A 19,186-nucleotide genomic window follows, 5' to 3' on the forward strand; every position below is an offset into this window, starting at 1 on the left:
TATGTACATTCTCTGTTTATGAATATATATCTAAATACATGCATCTACATTTACATGTTACACATGGACTCATCCATGTTAACAACTCAGCTAAAACACTGCACACATAACTCTTAATCTGCAATCTTCTGAACCATTTTCCAAGATTGAATTTTGATATTAGCTGTCAAAAGAAAAACACAAGGGGAGAAAAAAAGGATGGCTTGGTCTCACAGGTCATAGATAGGGGAAAGATCATTGGTTTGGTGTTTGCTGATCCAAGAAGGCTTGAACAGCAAAACATTCTTTACTTAGAAATTTGGATTATCTCATAGCCCTGGGATGGAAAAAAACCTAAAGACATAAGGAAAAAGGGATTGAACTTACTGATATTTTTCATCTTCAAACTTGTAGCTCCTGTCTATCTTACAAGAGAGCTGTAGAAATTGGTTTTCCTTTTATGGTAATGGCTTTAAATTGGAACTCAACAAATTTACAATGTGAAATATACCATAGAGTTTATGAGAATGGGAATGCTGAATGGAAGACCTCTTCCAGTCCCTAGAGCCTCTATTTTATGAAAAAAAAAATAAATCTCAAATACAATATTTTTAAAAGGGTATTTGCATCTAAAGCACTTTTAATTGTTGTAGCTTCCTTCAGTAAAGCTATGCAGCGTGAAATAAATGTTTCCTATCTTTTGAGAATGTTCTTATTTCAACATGAATATGAGCATGTATAATATTGAAAATAAACACTAGTCACATTAGAGTAAGTTTTGTTGTTTGATGAGGAATTTAAAAAAATCTGAGCTTTAGAAATGTATTCTGAGCAAGACATCCTTAAGAGATCTGGAAAACATATTATCAAAATAAAAGAAAAGTGCAGAAAAACAATTTAGAGTTTAGATCTTGTTTCCTTTCCTCTTTATTCCTTCTTTTTCTCCTTACACACAAAATTCCATTGTGTTACATTAAATGTTTTGCAATTAGAATAGAATAGTTGTAGTAGGAAGGGATAGACCTACAATTATCATCTAGTTTAATGAAAAGTTAAAACATGTTGCTAAGGGCATTGTCCAAACACCTCTTTAACACTTACAGGCCTGGACATCAATCACCTCTCTAGGAAGCCTGATCCAGTGTTTGACTACACACTCAGTAAAGAAATGCTTCCTAATGTTCGGTCTAAACCTCCCCTGGCATAGCTTTGAAACATTTTCATGCATCTTTGTCACTGGATCCCAGCAAGAAGAGCTCAGCTCAGCATCCCCTTTTACACCTCTACTCCACAGGAAGCTGTAGAGAGAAACAGGTTCACCTCTTAGCCTCCTTTTCTCCTAAAAATAGACATTAGGGCATGATCCAACAAAGAATCAGGTGATCTACTAGATCTTACGTATAGTAACATCTTTTCATGGTAGATTTAGTAAGGACAGGTAGAAAGGAAAAGCTCTATGTTAGTTTTTGCTCTGAGGTTTTAATTTTCAGTTCATCAAACAAATAGGTAAAAAAAACTTATTAATTATTTTTTATAGATGTCTTGATTTGATATTAGTGGTTTGCATGACATTTTACTATGAGTCAGGAAACCACCATGCAGTGATATAAATATTTCTCCTGCAGCATATCCTGCTGTTTTATTTCTGTACCCCTGCAAGGCTAATAAGCTCCATGATTTATTATCATCATGAGGTGAGGGTAACACTCACAAGAGACCAAAGTATTTTGCTATTTATTATACTCAAAGCCAAATAATTTCCTTCACTATTAGCATAATCAACTATTGACTACAGAAAACTTTATAGAACAAGGGAAAAAAAAGCTACAAAGCTACCAGATATAACTAGAAATTGAGGAAAAAAAAAAAAAAAAAAAAACAAACCAGTAGTTTTCCAGAGCAAAAAGATGTATTACAAATAATGGGATTTACCCTTAATTTTTTAATGTATCATTAAAAAATGATTATGCCATTTCTCAAAAGAGTAATCCACATTATTAGTAAAACCCTATAAGAGGGAAAAAAAAAAGAATTACAAAGTCTTAAGTCTTCAAAAGTATGCATATTCAAGCAAGCTATTAAAGAAAAAAATATGTCGTATGCTATTACTGCCTGAAATATGAAGGAGGAATAATTTTTTGCATACATAGAATTCAGTTCTAGAGAAAAGAATTATTTCAATCATCTTTGACTAAAACAATATTTCTGTAAGTCTTTCTTTCCTGGGGGAAAATAAACTAAAACATCCTCCCCCCCTCCAAACCCACCACACTCCCCCCCCCCAACTCCCCCTCCCTGCACAAAAAAACCAAAAGAAATAACCCAAAACTTTAGGATAACAGTATCTTCTATTAGTTCAGGTTTCATGTAAAGACTTTTTTTTTGGTTTTGTTTCCTGTTTTGTTTTTTGTTTGCTTGGGTTTTGTTTGTTTGGTTGTCTTTTGGTTTTTGTTTTTGGCCTACCTCTGCAGAAGGATTAAAAACTACCACCTTGAGCATAAGAAAATCTTGTAAAGTAGCATTTTATAGACATAAAAATGTGGCAAAGTAAGTGAGATTTCATCTTCGTAAAGACAGTTGTCATTCTGTCACCAGGGCTGTGATAAGCACTTCCATAAATAATTATATAATGATAGGTTTATGGTAAAGACACACCATTGAAGATAGAAATGTGTATGATCTTCTGTAAATAGAGCACTATCTATCACTCAAGGAAAACAGATTTATTCTGATTTAGGAGAAAGATGGAATAGAAAAACTTTGCAGTGTACATGAAAGTATTTATGTGCTTGAAATAATTGAAGTCCATTTTCTTTCTAAAAACTCTGTTAAGGAAATATTTAATGCATTTTTTCTACTTTAGATGATCATTATTCTTAGCTGAACTTAACCTTTGAATAAACATTAAAAAAATTAAAATGCTAGATTTATAACACTTTGAAATGTAGAAAGAAGTTAAGTATAATTCTAGTATAAATATAAAATGCCCTTTTCATTCTCTCCAGCTAAAGAATCTCATTTATTATAATTAATGTTGGAATGTTACTTTTGTTGAAGTCATTCTCACATTAGTGGTTATAATGTTGTCACTAATCATCTGCTACAAGGTTTTTATTTCTTATGACAAATATAAAAATTTAAGTGATACAGATATGTTGGCTAATGTGTTTCTGGAAGGTGTGCAGAAGATATAGTATCTTTAAACTTATTAAAAACCCAAACTGAAAGCTAAGTCCGCTTTTCTGAAGCAGAAAGAGGCATCTTCACTAATACACATCATCACTAAAGGTACCACTTTTTGCTTTGAACTCCAACATTATCAATGAATAGTCCACCACTTTATTAGAAAGCTCTAACAACATTTTTGAATATCTAGAGGGATGGTTTAACATTGTCTTAATTACAATTTTAGCTATTTATTCATGTGTAAGAAAATAGTAATTATTCCTTAAGGCTTAAGCATATTAAAACATTCAGCAAAATAACCTTCACTATATTACTAGCAAAAGTATTCCTACATGACACTAAAGGTAAGTTATGGCTCAACAGCTTGTTTTTACCCAAGCACCTACATTACAAACTTTTCTCCAAATTCTGGAAACTACTCCATTGCTTGAAATTTCAGTCAAACTTAAGAAAGGAAAGGACTTTCAGAAATGTTGCTGGAGTAGTGGAAGCTTTGTAAACTTTTTCCCTCCTGCTCCAGGTATTAGGTGTACTTGTTAACAACAAATAACTTCTTGGTGGGAGCTGAAAGACCAGCGTCTTGAAAAGGATCAGAGCAATTCTGTTGGAATTAACCATTGCCAATTGCTTTTTTAAATCAACAGGATATTTATATGAAGCTTAGCTTATTTAATACAGTTCTCTGAACTCTGAGGAAACGTATTTATTTAGGAAAATGAATGTATTGGTCCATATCAAACCTCTATAGCTCCTTTTTCTTCACTTTTAATATTTTTTCCCTTTCTTGACAAATTATGTGCTTGCAAATCACCATAAATATAGATTTTTTCAGAAGATGAGAATAGTTGGAGTAAAGGTTGAACTTAATCAAACTAAAACTTGGAAGTAATTTGAAATTAGCAATTATCAGCAGCTTCCCCTTTAGGAAGCTGACTGATCTTTACAAAGAACTTCCTATTCATTTTATGAAATGTATTTTGCATGTTTCATAAAGATTTTTTTTTCATTTTTTCATAGTGGTTGTGGCAGAGCTGAAAGCAGAACCTAGACTCTCCAGCTCCCAATATCTATTCCCAATCATGCTGTGAAATGAATTCTTAAGCTGGACTCAAGAGTGGTATCAGCTTATTTCTTGCTGATGCAGTATGATGCAACTGCTTCCCCTGCAAAGATTTCTACTTGGCTACCTGAATTTCTGATTAATCACTGATATTTGAACATAGGTGCCATTTTATTTACTTTTAAATAGTTGTCAAACTTTTTATTTTTTTAAACCTATTATTTTGACCTGCTATTTTACAAGCATTTCTGGTTTTATTTTCTCATTCACCCAAGGAAGGGTCTTTGCAAGACAGATCTGATAAACTGATAAAGTAGTTCTCTCTAGTTAACTATAGTAGTTAATGCAAAGATTTCAAAGGCTGTTCAAGTTTAGATTTCAGAGAGTAAGAAATACACTAAAACTTTTAGGAAAATTCTTACCTACTAGAAAATTGAGGGAAATATAAATAAATAGTTCTCTATGTGCTGTACATGAAAATAATTTTATGAGCATCTTAGGAAGCAGAGGCTTGAAAGGCACATATTTTTGTATATTTTGCCAGACATTTCATGTCACAAAACATCACAACTCTCACTAAGGTCAGCACCATTTAATATGATGTTAAAAGAGAAAATGTCACATTATTTGGTAACTGACTGTAACTGACTGTATACATAAATAAGACTGAATTAAAAATATGGAGAGCCTTTTTCAGTAGAATTATTACATTATTTTATAGTAAAATAATGTAATTATAATTATCTTTATTAATAATTTCAACTTTCTACATATTTTTCTTCTCTGCTTCCCAGGGGAGAGACTTATTATACATACAGAAGTGCCAGCTTGCCCAACTTTATTATTTTTCTAAAGTCACATCTATGGAAGTTATAAAAAAGTTATACACAAAGATCCAGCATTCAGGAGCTATGAATGAAGCACAGAAATAGGGAATAGAGATATGAAAATATGTGAAGTTAAATAAAAACTATCAGAAATTTATATATGTCTATATTTTGCTTTGAGGTCAATCTAGTGTCCGTTTTTCTTATGGGGACTTTCAATAAATTCTGACAGTAATATTCTATTATATATGTGAGTGTCTTGAGACTTGTAGGATTTAGACAATGTGTTGAAACATACAGTGTTTGATCCAAAGTGTCTGTAATCCAATAAGCATAAAATATAACAGGTTTAGATATTTGCTACAATTCTATATCCCTACTGATAGCATTAGTTACAATCTTGTCATTTGAAACTCATAAATAACGGTTTGTCTGGTTCAACAGATACTACTTGCAGTGTTTTCATGATATCTCAATATAAAATGCCAGTTAAGTGAAAAGTATTTGCAAAATATACGCCTTAAGGATGGAAATATATTTAGCTTTTTATAATGGTTGTAAATCCCTTCTTTAAACAGTTAATGTGAATGAAGTTTTAATCTATTTTGTTATAGCAGTATCTCAGAAATACTGTATGCTCAAATATTTTATCCCTTTTGTGGAGAGTAGTTCTTCTGCAAAAAGAAGCAGCCATTGTAGCATCATGCAAAGAAATTTTAGTCCTGTGTGAGATATGGAAAAGCAAGAATAACTCCAATTTCAGCTATCTAAATGTTTATTATTTAATTGTTGTAAATTGATAATCCCTTTGCAATTACTAGTAAAAAAGATGATGCAAGAAAGTCCCACAATGTCAGTGCTCAAGACATTTTGAGATTTTGACATCAAATTATGAGACATAACACAGAGACTCTTTGCTCTCTCAAGATTTTGTCAGTGAACATAGGAAAAAAAACCAATAAACATTTTAAAAGGCACTTTAAATGGAATTTCTTCATGTTCAATTGCTCTTTCAAGACCTGTTTGGAAACTGTATTATATACATTTATGTGAATGTATACATGAATTTCTACAATTGGAAATTATGGGGTTATTTTTTGAAGAGAACTGGAAAATTCACTTAATAAGAGAGTTTCAAGAAATATTTGTGAGAGAAAGTAGTGAATCAAGATGGTAAAATTTTGGAAAAAACACTTTTTTTGGCAGGAGATCAGAACTGGTTGAAAATCTACAGAGTAGAAAAAAACAATTTTTTTTGTTCAACTCTGTTTTCCACCCTTTCTTGATGAAGAACAATTAACATTATTTTCAGCTAATAGAGCACAAGCACTCCTGAGTTCCAATACTGTAAAGTACCATTACTTTCCAGGAGGTAACAGTAAGCATTTCATATTTTAATATTGCTAAAACACCTCTTTATATTGGGGTGATCTGAACTCAGTCATGAAAGAACATTTAAAATTAGATCAATATAAATGCTAAGAAATATAAAAATGAATTCTGCTTTGAAGCTTAAGCCACAACTTCACTACAATTATGTGTGAAACTATTTTAATCCACTGCTGAAGTTCAGCCCTATGTGGATTTCCTCTTTCCACATACACCTCATGCTGATAGGAAGTGCCAGGTTGTGAGTAGACAGAACACTCTGTCCATGATACATGGACTTTGTATCAGATCCTTTTACCTTAGTTGTTCTTTGCTCTCCTCTTTCCTGAGCTGACAGTCTCAGCAGGATACTAGTTAATGCTTGTGGGGGCACAAACATCTCTCCAGTAGGCAATATTCTCGAAGTGCTAACTCATTTTATACAAGCCAGTTAACTGTCACCTGGGAATAATGACTTTCTATCACTACTGAACTGAACTTGATTCAATTCTTTTACAATTTATCTTCACAGTAATAAACAAATTTGTCTTGTCAGTACAGTTTGTTTGCTTAGGCCCTTCTGAAAAAGAACCTTCTAAATGTCTGTTACATGTGACAGAAAATACAACAGTACTAAACAGAGAGGAGAGGTGGTAGACAGAATATTTTAGTTTTATAAGTTTCTTAAGTTCCTCAATTAACATAACATGTTTGATAACATTTATCAAGAAACTTCAGGATAATGCCTTTCTTTATGTTTTGGAAAAGTTTTTCCCCTTAAAATTCATAGCATGAACAACAGCATGTGGGACTCTACCAGCTAAAAGCTAAAGGCAATTGTTTCCTTTTGAAGAGAAAAGCAAGAGAAAAATATTCACTTATCTAAACCTTTGGGGGCATCTTGGGTTTTTCTGCATTTTCCCATTACTATTTGTGAGATTAGATCTGACTGTGTCTTGAGTTTCCATATCTATGCTCCTGGCAAGTGAGCTATGCCTCTAAGCAACATCCTTTGTTAGAAACAGTTCACTGTGCCAGTATAGAGCCTGTCCTCTGGATTGTCATTTATAAAATCTAGGATGTATTTGACTCTCTCTTTGACTCTCACAACTATTTTGTTTTGCCATTCTCTGTGAGCCAGCTTCTTATGCCACTGTTATTTCCCAAAGTTTAACTCTGCAGATATGACCATTTCCAGTATAGGAGGAAACAATGAGTGGGAAAAATCAATTATATTATTGCCCCTTGCACACTGCTGTTGAGTCCCTCATGTTGAATAAAAAAGACATAAAGACATTTTGGTGTAACTTAAATTTGTTTTTTTCCTATCACCCTTTACCCTTCATCCTTAGTGTCATCCAAGTAGAGAACTATGGCAGAATATATTATTTCAGAATTGCTTCCAAGAAAAGGAAAAGATGATATAGTGTCAAAATTATTAAATCCTGTTCTTCTTACAGCTTTTCTCAGGCCAATGTTAATTGCTACATGGTAAATGTTAATAGCTCATGCTAAAATATGAGAGGGCTATCTGGAGCATGCTAAGAGCAGAACCAAAGTCCATGCTGCTTCTCTCCTCTGCCTCTCCGCTGTACTTCTGTACAACACCACGTTGGAAAGAGGGCTTCAGGAAGGATGTGAGTCATCCAGGCAGATTCCATGACTCTTGAGTCATACTGTGCAGGTTCCTTGCACATTGTCAAATAAACAGTCATCATTTTTTAGTTCTCCAGCATTGTTTAAATTTTTTCTTACATGCTTTATATGTCATTACAAAATTTCTTTCATCATGCTGTTACAAGCTTTCAATAAAAATTAAAACTTTCTGTACATATAATTAAGCAGGTCTCATTTCAACTACCTTTGCCCGCCCATTTTTTTTTACCAAAAGTAATTTAAATGAATAATGAAACTGCATTAAATACAATATATTAATATGCTGTGGGTCATTGAATGAGACATCCTGAAACACAACTGAAATACTAAGATTTCTTATATTTTAAAAATCAGCATACATGATAATGTTATTCCTGGTTGCTCTTCTTTTGTCCTGTTAACCCCTTTAGCCCTAGAAATCACCAGAAACTTAGAAAACAAAGTTGGCTATTTTGTTACTCTCTCACACACTTGAATAATGACTGTGTAGGAGGTAGCTAGAATAAGCACATATCCAGAGCTGTCAATTCTACTGATGTATTACAATAATCCCCATATTATTATTACAATACTTAGCAGAATATGAAAAGAATGTTGGCATAAATTTTCTTAATCAGTACCAGGGAATGATGGCCACTGTTAATAGAATTAGACATTGAGAGATATTAATAAAATAACATATCATGCATATATAAATTTATCTCTCAAATACTTTGTTTAAAAAAAACTAATAGGTATCTATTCTCCACTCAGAGAATAGAAGTTTCTGTTATTGACTAACAACAGTAGAAGGTAAAATTACAACAACTCTCTTTGCCTTCTCTTTGTAATAAAAGTTTTCAATGTCATATTCCACTGATAGTGTTACTTTAATATCTCATGATGATGTGAATATCATTGCACTGCCCCAAAAAGGGACAGATTCTCCTCTTCAAAGAAAATATGAATTAATTTGAGCAGGACAACTACATAAGAAAACCACTGACTGTGCAGCTGAAATACTTTAAAGACAGTAGGACAGCAGGGCACAAATATCACACGCTTTTTTAATTAATGAGATTTAATTTAAAGAACCTTTTCCCAGAATCCTCCCTATGGACAGTACTGGTCTTTATAGCACTATTACAATTTCAGAGAAAGACAGAAAAATCCTTGGATCAAGAAAATAAATCTGCCATAAAACCATAATGGGAGAAAACTAACATTTTGGTGGAAGATAGTCCTATGTTTTGTTTACATGCAATTCTAGATATGATACACTTTGATTGTTCTTCCCTTTGTGATGAAATAATGCAGATTGCTTAGGAAAAGAACAAGTGCCCCTGCAGGGATCTTCAGGGTTGATTTGTTTCTTAGACATAGCTAAAAAACAGGTTAAAGCAAGCAAGTTGGGGAAGCTTGTATGGGCACACTTGATAGCAAGAAATCACACAATAATCAGTATAAATTATCAATATTGCTCTTCCTTCACTGCCTTTACATTTTACTTCTTTTATTATCCAAACAGAAATTTACCTTTATGTGTTAATTTCCTATTTTACATGTTAGAAAAAAGTACAGATTTGAATAAGCCATCAAAACAATCTTTTTTATTTATTTAGTAAGAGATGCTTTTGTCCTTTCTAAAAAGCTGTATAAGAATGGACAGCTTTAAACATGAATGGCAATTTATCTACAATAAAAGATCTGCAATTAGTATTAATATAATTTATTACTTTAGTCTACAGAAAAAAAAACAAAAAAGCATCTTAGAAAACACTGATTTTTATGTAATATGTAATAATTATGTACATTATTATGTAAGAAAATACATTTTCTTACATAATAAATGCTGACTTTTGCATTTATTATGTAAGAAACAAATCTGTGCACAAAAATTGTGTTGCAGCATAAAACCTCTGGTTTTTTGGTAGTGGGGGTTTTGTTGTTATTGTTGCTCCTTACTCAAAACAAGAAGCTCTGAAATATTAAGTTACTGTACTAATAAATTGAAGCAATTCCTTAAAAATTCTAATATATGTCTTGTTCTAGCATATGCCATGAATAAGTAAAATAGCATATTTTACTTATTCAAGACATTTGAGTTGGTATTCACATCAAATGCTGTGTTGCTGTTGAGGCAAAAAAAGGCAATATAGGTGATACCATAGTAATATTCAGAAATACTTAAATGTCTGAATTCATATTATGCTTGCCTTTAAATCCTCTTGTCATCATAGAAATTGTTCCATTTGTCTGAAAATCAGTTATAAAATATAAATATAAAATAGAACTTTCAGAACTACTGACGACATATATCATACAGGAGCTTCTAATTCCTTTAAATACCTCTCTGTAGATTTTGGCATATTAAACTTACATTTATATTTGCTAAAATACATAAGAGATACATACACTTCCCTTCAATTTTTAGTGTTTTAAACTTTTGAAATAACAACTGAATAAAGGACTTCTTATACAACAGCAAATTTTAGTATGGGTACAAATAAACACATTCTCATTTAAAAATTCCTATATACTGTTACTTTACACACTAGGAAGATTATTTTAACTTTGTCCAATCCAAGAATAATGGGACACGCAATCACTTTCAAAACCCTCATTGGGAAAAAGACATATTAATAGTTGCATGCAATGGAAACTGGACAAATTTGAATATGTAAATCCATAAAGATTGCTAAATGCACATTATGTGCCTCAGGGAATCAGAATCTCCAACTGCTGATGTATAGAAGACTACTTGGAAAACAAAGCAGTTTATTTGTCCTGCTATACTTTTCCCTGAGCACCTTGTTTTGGCCACCAGATGATCTTTGGTCTGACCCTATACATTATTTAGATTTCCCAAAAATAGAGGAAAAAGTATTTTTCACTGAAATTAAGATGAAATACCCCTATGTTTTGGATCTTCATTATACTTGAAGATTTGAAGGGATAGAAAGATCTAATGTTGTCCAGAAAAGGGAAGAATCTGTGATTAAATAAAGCCAACTGGGAAATACAGTATGTTGAAAGGACTCATTGGAACAGAGGAAAAATAAATTTCCATTGAATCTTTCCATTAGATTTTTCAGGAAAGAGCCTGCCTTGGATGCAAAGGTTGCTAAATATTCCATTCATAAACCAGATGTCTGTTCTTCCTTGAGTCTGTAAATTTTGAAATGCATTTTGCCTTCCATCTACATTGAGGACTGCGACAGTATCAAAAGGAGTTCTGCAATCTGCATCAGTGGGAGGCTGCCTGAGCTAGCAGCTGGCACGGAAGACTTGGACAAAAGCCTAACTTTACTAAGTCAGTTGCAAAACCTTCATCAAAATGGAAGTTGATGTTCAAATTATTATTTTTTGAGGGGTGCACAATGTTTGGATCAATTCACAGCATGACAGTGGACATACTGCTTTACTTTCTGATCATTTAGTTTTCCACTTGTCAGTTTAGTATGTTCGTTCATATCCACCTCAGTGAATTGATTTGAAATTCATAGATGAGGCAGGTTATATAACTGCAACTGTCTAGATCTCATGAGTATTTGCAGTGAGAACTGACTCACTGAAATGTGTACAAGTGTGCACACCCACATGCACATACAAACCCTTCCCTCACTGCTTCATCCTAACAGATAAAACTGCAGGTGTGGTTCTTTAAAAATCCAAAGTCTTCTTCCACTTTAAGTTATTAGTTAAAAACTGATGAAATATAAACATGGAATTCCTTTTTTAAAGAGTAATAGAAGAAATCAAAGTTTTAGTGCAGGGTATTTCAAGTTATCTGCTATCAATAAGCTATTTTTAACAGTGGTGAACAGTTATTGCTCTGTGTATTTTCTTTTTAAGAGCAGGATATTGAAATCAGGAGTGGAGGAAGAAATCCTATAAGATGATTTTTCAGAAAAGAGGCATATGCTATTCACTTTGCAGCACAAAAGGAGCTAGAACAAATACAATGGGAAAGCAACAGAGAGAACAGGAAAAGACATACAATTCTATTGAGAAAAACAGAGAAGTAATGAATAATTTCCTTTGCTGCCAATGTGTGGGGGTGTATTTCCAATACAGAAATATGCATTTCTTCTTTGATTCCAGCAGATCCAAGCATATGTTCTCTGAGCAGTTAAAATCCTGATCAAGCAGAAAACCATTCACAGCAAACTCAGGTACTCTTCATGAACAGAACAGAGAAGTTGTTGATATGTGTCTGGACAGTCAAGGAAAATAGAGAAGGCATACAAATGCTATTTTGTTGTCTTCAGTGAGAGACACTTCTGATTGTATTTGGTATATTTCAGGCTTTACTTTGCACAGTGCATTTGAAGTACAATGTAAACATAGAATAGTTAACATATAAAAATATCTGTCAGCACTAGGAATTTGCCACAAAATATATTTCCCTCATTTCTATTACAAGTATATCTACATAATACTTTAAAATACAAGTAATTCTTAAAGAACACACACAACATAGTTTTGAAACTTAAAGTATTAATGTGCATATAGATTTTCCAACTTATTCCTCTGTTGAAAAAATTCACAGACATATGGGGTAAGGTGATCTAAAGGAACAGAGTAAAAAATTAGAAATGAAAAAAAATCAAGGAGAAAAGCAGCCAATGTTCTTCCCAGTCAGGTTCCCTGCCTTACATAAGACTGCACTAGTGTATCAGGGATTCCTGCAAAGTTTGTCTTCTGCCTTACAAGCTAGGCTTTTTTTCTCTCTTATGAAATGTCTTTTCACAGATCTTATCAGAATGCTGTATTCTCCAAAAAAAAAAAAAAAAAAAAAAAAACAAACCAAAAAAAAATTAAAAAAAAAAGAAAAAAAAAAAAAACAAGTTCAAGATATAATTCATCACTGAATATGCATGTGTTCCAAAACATTACCCATGTATGTTGCCAGTGTTACAGAATCCAAAATTCATCATGTGCCTAATTATAGGTTAAGATTCATCAGAAACAAGGGTAAGAAACAAGGGTAAGAATTCTTAAGTATTTGTATTATATAATAATTTTTGCAGCACTTTCTTGTGTTTTGGGTTCATGCATGCAGAGTGATGTTTAAGAAAAAGTAGAGGTAGCAGAGATGACAGAATAAAGAAACTAACCGAACAAAAAAGGAACTGTTACTGTGTAATCATTACATTGAAAACTTTTACTGACTCAGCCTCTCAGATGAACTACTTACATCAACATTTTCAGGACACAGTTTTGAAACAAAATTATTCTCATGCAATTTTAGGACCTGAATTCAAGGGGAAAGAACATTTGAAAATAATGGGAACTGCAAAAATGCAGTCATTCTCTGGAATAAGTCAATGAGTGTCTTTTTGCCATTATACAATAAGGAGAGTTAAGTTTTTAAGAACATTAAGCTGTGTTATTTGCACTACAAAAAGATAAAGGAAAATAGATTCTGTAAACACAGGTTCTCTAAATCAATGTATTCTTTTCTTCACACTTTGGTCTAGAGAACAGATTAAGAATCTATTTCACAAGCAAATGTGAGAGAATGCTCTTATAGATAAAATTAATTGCATTTATTAATTGTCAAAATTCAATTTGCATTTTCAAGCCATCCTTTCATACATTATGAACCCCTTCTTTATACTGATGGTGGAACTTTGACTCTTGCAGTCTAAATCCGAAATTATAATTGAAAACAGAGCATATCATCAGACTATGTGAACCAAGGTAATGCACTTCTCTTCCCTGGCTTTTATTTCATGTGCCATTCAGAGAGTAATTTATCTACTGATTTCTTTGTGGAAGTCAAGTAACTGAATCACAAAAATTCTGAGCTTCTTTTTAAGCTCTGCTTCTTACTTTATCTGTGATTTCAGACATGTCACTTTATCTTTCTTTACTCCATTTCCCCCTGCAAAAATGGAATCTGTAAACCATTCCTTTATTTTTCTTCTTTCACAGAGATGATTGCTCTTCTCCAGCCCTATTTGATATTGAAACATGGTCTAACCTAACATTCTGTGCTGCAGATTAAAGACATGTTCATGTAGAAGTACCTGAGCTAGCTTTAAGGCAGATATCTCAGGTGTGACATACAGTTTAATTAGGACTGCATGGAACCAAATCTCGAGGGAAGATCATACAAGCCATAACCTGCAGTGCTGCAGTTTCACCACTGTAGGTGCTTTAGCTAAATTAAACAAAAAATGAAACTGATTAGGCCACTACATGCATAATTAAACTGTATGCAGAAATCAAGGGGTAGGGAGAAGCAATAAAATGAAGTATTTCTGAGAGCTGCAAGAAACATGAGGGAGACCTAATAGAACCAGGTGAAGGGAAATGAAACAGAACAATGAAAGCTCTGTTTAAAGATCATATCTGTAATTAATAACATAGGAATTAGTATGAAAAGGCTGTCTTGTCCATCCTTCAGATTTTGAGAATACATATCTAGCTATCCCTACCTTTGCTAGGAGATTTATAACCTAGGAAGATTTATAATTCAGAGGAAAGGTAAACTATAAGGAAACATAACAAACCATAGTATTTAAAAACTAAGATTGAAAACTTCCATGCTTTTTCTCATAATGAAAAAAAGGAATAGTCAATAAAACAGTTAAATAAGAGTTTAAAAAAGCAAACCAAAAACAATTTTGTTAGCCTTCAGAGGATTTCACTGTTGAAAGACATTCTTCAGTAACTTGTCTTGTGGTAAATTAGTGGGTGTTTAGTACTATTATTATTATTGTTTAGAAAATCACATGCTATTAACTGTTGGGGTCAGGAGGAGAAGTAATTCTGGAAGTTTCTGTCACAGAGTTTTTTCAAAATTTTCTTCTGAGTTGTATTAGGCATGGTCAGAACTAGAAAGCTATGACAAAAGACCAGGAAACTAATTTACCATGGTAATGTATTTGCCCTTGATATACAAATATGAATGTAATGGAAATGTTCTTCGGAAAATTATTGTGCAATTTACATTAAGACAGTACCATTCTAACAGCAAAATCAGAGAAGGCTGCACATATGAGCAGAATTTCTTTGCAAGGAAAGCTCCAAGGGCAGGGGATAAATTAACTCAGAAGTTACTTTTGGTTCTGCAGATTTTACTAATTAACAAGATCTTTGCATACTGAATTTTCACAGTCAATCTGCTAACTTTTTTTTTTCTCCCACATCTGACACCACAGCTAATCAGCAGAATAAAACTTCAATCTACATCTGACAGTCATGTAGGCTGGTGGGCAATGTACACCATATTCTAAGAAAATCACCCCCCTTATCCATTTTTTCCACTTCTCCAGTGTTTTATTCTCAACTGAGAAAATGTAAAGAGACTCTTAAGAGCAAACAGAAAGTAGAATTTCCTATACTCTGCCTGTGAACTGAATCTTTTAAATTTGCTTCAACTATAAAGATTACTTGTTTTCCTTAGTCATCGAGGCTTGAAAAAAAAAAAGAAGGAAACATGTTGGAAGGTTTCATGTACTGTGCTGAAGATTATTATTTCAAATTCTAAAATTAAAGGAAATCCAAAACAATTAGTTATAACTGCATTGCTTCGCACCAACTGAAATTAAATAGTAAATATTTGAATTAAAAATTAATAACCAAGATCACTTCCAAAATGCTGTTTCCATGAAAGATCTTCATAAAAATCCAGTATAAATCCTGATTAAAACCTAACCTAGCCAAATACTGCAGATTACCTAGATTCCAATTAAAGGTGACAAATGAACACTTGACAGACTTCAATTTCAATTCTATTTCTGTCTATTTCTGATCCATTAATGTTGAAGACTACATTATCAGAATTTAAACAATTCAATAGTTAAAATACAAGTGGTCTTAAGAATCATATGACAGAAAACTCTCACTCAAATATCAGGTAATATATATATGAAGGAACAAAAGTACATTCCATCCTGTTCCATCATTATTTATAGATTATTAAAAACAGAAATTTCTGGAGGTAGATGACATGCCACTGTTGAAATCTTGTCTTTAAAACGTGACAGCAAAATCCAGAAATCGGTACAGTATAATTTTCACCACAATATCACCCGCCTTTTCAAGGTCTCTGTTCAAGGTTTTATAAAGGAGGAGGAAATCCTGATTCTATGCATGTCTTACTATGCAAAATTTTTTTACTGTAGACTTTTTGTACATTCATCATGAACTAATGTATTTATCTACCTCTATGTTTCTATCTATTAATTTTAGAATACTATTTTCAAAACCAAATCCAAGAAATTCATCCTACCAAATATAAAATAAACTTCAAAAACAAAGAAGCATCTAAAATTTTTTAGTTATTAGAATGCAATTCCAGTTTTTGCATCAATATGAAAACTTAAAGCTATTTTGCTTTAACTTATGACACTGCTCAAGCACTTTTTGTTTCCAATTACATTTCAGTTAATGTGATTTTCATTGGCTACCAAATACATTAATATTATATTAATTTCTGATTCTACAGTTTCTCCAGTATGGATCATTAATATCCTATGTTAAAATACTTTCTGAATTCAAAATTTCCTGTCTATAAATTCTCTACATTGCTGGACGTCCTAGGGAATTGACAAGTTTTTTAATTTTATCATCCTAACAACAAAATCTAACTACAAAACAGGCAATAAAATTATCTGCCCAATTTAAGTACAAACTCTACAAGCTTTTTTTTTCTGACATTTTTTTCCAGTAATACCATTATTACTTTTTCCCCCTCCCCCAGAAAAATGAAATGTAAACAAATATATTCATATAAATAACCAAGGAAAATATATAAATGCAAATGTAGAAACATACATAACCTAATATAACTTTAGATGGATATTACTGACTTCCTTTTTAGTCAATTAATTTTTTTGCTATTGGGATATACACTTCAAGATATGTAGACTGCTGTAGCCATTCTTCAGCATTACACACCAGATTTCGAAATATCATGAAAAATAACATCGTTTTAATGGGTTGACATGTCTATCTTAGACAAGACAAAACCCCAAGAACAATTATTCAGTATTGCAATCTCTGAAAAACTAACATGCACTTAGCCAAACTAATTAATTCATTCTATAACAAAAAAATACACCACCCTTCTTGCATGTACCCACCTATTACAATTGAATTAGAAAACCCATTATTTCTTTAGTTATCAAAAATCTATACACTTTTACATGTATTCATTTATTTTGTTGTTTATGGGCAAATAAAAATACAATGAAGTCAGTCTCTGACTTCATAAAACTTTAGATCAAGGCTGAAAAGTGGAGAACAGTGAAATATTTGCGTTTTATAAAATGCATTTCAAAATGAATGTCTTTTTTGTTTTTTAATCCTGAATAGTTTTAGATAGAAAGAAAAACAACCTAAGCTGAGACTTATATTAACTTTTTTTTTTGTTTTTAATAATAGGAGAATTACTATGGAATAAATAAGTATTTAACATCTTCCCCTTCTACATAAATGGACCCTGAATTTAAATGAAATGTTGTAAAAGTACTGCCCCATATAAAGTGTGAAGAAAAGGAAAGTAATATTCTTCTATTCTGAATAATGAAGAATGGACTTGACATTGTGTTTTATTTTGAAAACAGTCTATATAATGTTTTTGGGGAAAAGAGAATTCTCTAGAGCAGGGTTTTAAAATACTATTTTCTTTTTCTGATGCTGTATATATTACATTCTGAGAAATTTCCTAAGTAGGTTTTGAGTCAAAAATGGAAGGAAATGATGCTATAGATGTCCTTTATCGTATTTTATCTAAAATGAAAAGTATATAATTTCTTTCAATTACCATTTCCCCAGACCTCTACTGATATTTTTTTCAGTGTTTTAACTGCTTCTGCAGTATAGATTTTAAGTAAAGTAAAAAAAAAAACCTGTTTTAATTAGTGGTATTATATTCCATTATTTTGTATACCTGCATTTTAACAAACTTTAAAATCAAATAATTACAATATTAATTATTTAATATATTTAGTTATGTTTTTGGACTGACCTTTCAAAAGTCTACTTAGTATCACTTGCTAGTGAGATTATGTGTGTGAATGTTGTGTTTGCCCCTACCATTTTCCATATGCTCTGCCTCACCAACACTGCCATCCGGCGTAGTCCTTTCGTAGTTGTCCTCTGGGAGTGGAAGGGCACCCAGTCTTGGCCCTGATGAACTCTTACTGCTTGGTGTTTCTGACTCCTCCAGACCGCTGTCATAGCAACTCTGCAATGACCCTTGATGCGGGTCCTGAGGCTGACTCACAACAGAAAACGTCACTCTACGAAACGGCTGCAAGAGAAAAGATTCTGAATGTCACTGCAAAGTTCAGTCTTTGAACAACTGACTATCAAAACATGTCTTAAGCAAACTAACATTTTAACATTTACCAATTAAACAATTTTGTCTACATTAAAGCAAACAGAAAGTACAGTTCTTACATAAAAGGCCACTGGATAGAGTATGCATGGAATTTTACTGAAATATGTGGTCAGAACCTTCACACAGTTTATCATAGCCTCCTTTCAAATGGCTACTGGGGCTAAGAAAGCTGGTTATAATTATTTATAAATTTTGTACCGTTTCTCTATCAATCAGTGATAATTAGTTGATCAGAATTAATATCAGACTGCATAAAGGTACTTGACAGTGTGTGCACATGTATGTGTAAGGTTGTGTGGGTGGGCAAAAGTGCTCATCTTTAACTATATTGTGGGTATTACGAACATGGAAACACACCCATAAGTTTTCTATAATATCACTACCTGTGTTTCTGATAGCTAGTTAACATGGGAAAGGAGGGGGGAAAAAAGCGGGGAAAAAAAAAAAAAAAAGGAAAGGGACAAAGAAGTCTCTTAGGTCCTTTGCCATAAAAGGAGTGCCTGGGGACAGGGTGTGTTGCCAGTTGACTTAATAAAGCCTTTAAAGTACCGCAAGCACAGCTGACACAACACGCTTCCACTGGGACTGTACAAACATGGATTGTTAGAGATTTGTATTCATTCAAAATGACAGATATTACTGTTGCTCTGGAAGCCTACATGCTGAACCCTGGCACCAGTGAGATTCCCAGGAAATGGAGAGTCAATCCTTCACATTTCAGAGGATGCTGAGGACATGCAGGATTTTCAGGGAGAAGTTAGGAGATTCTCT

General features: G+C 32.7%; 1 protein-coding gene across 1 annotated transcript in view; it reads right to left on the bottom strand.

Moving 5' to 3' along the window:
• The window catches only part of PCDH7 (protocadherin 7), a 265,738-nt gene that overhangs the window by 126,614 nt on the left and 119,938 nt on the right, over positions 1-19,186 (bottom strand). Inside the window, exon 3 of the mRNA XM_053941476.1 lies at positions 18,109-18,325. Within this exon, the coding sequence (XP_053797451.1) occupies positions 18,109-18,325 (217 nt within the window). The remainder of the gene's footprint in view (positions 1-18,108; positions 18,326-19,186) is intronic.

The sequence above is a fragment of the Vidua chalybeata genome, chromosome 4, assembly GCF_026979565.1.
Source record: "Vidua chalybeata isolate OUT-0048 chromosome 4, bVidCha1 merged haplotype, whole genome shotgun sequence".
NCBI classification, from domain to species: Eukaryota; Metazoa; Chordata; class Aves; order Passeriformes; family Viduidae; genus Vidua; species Vidua chalybeata.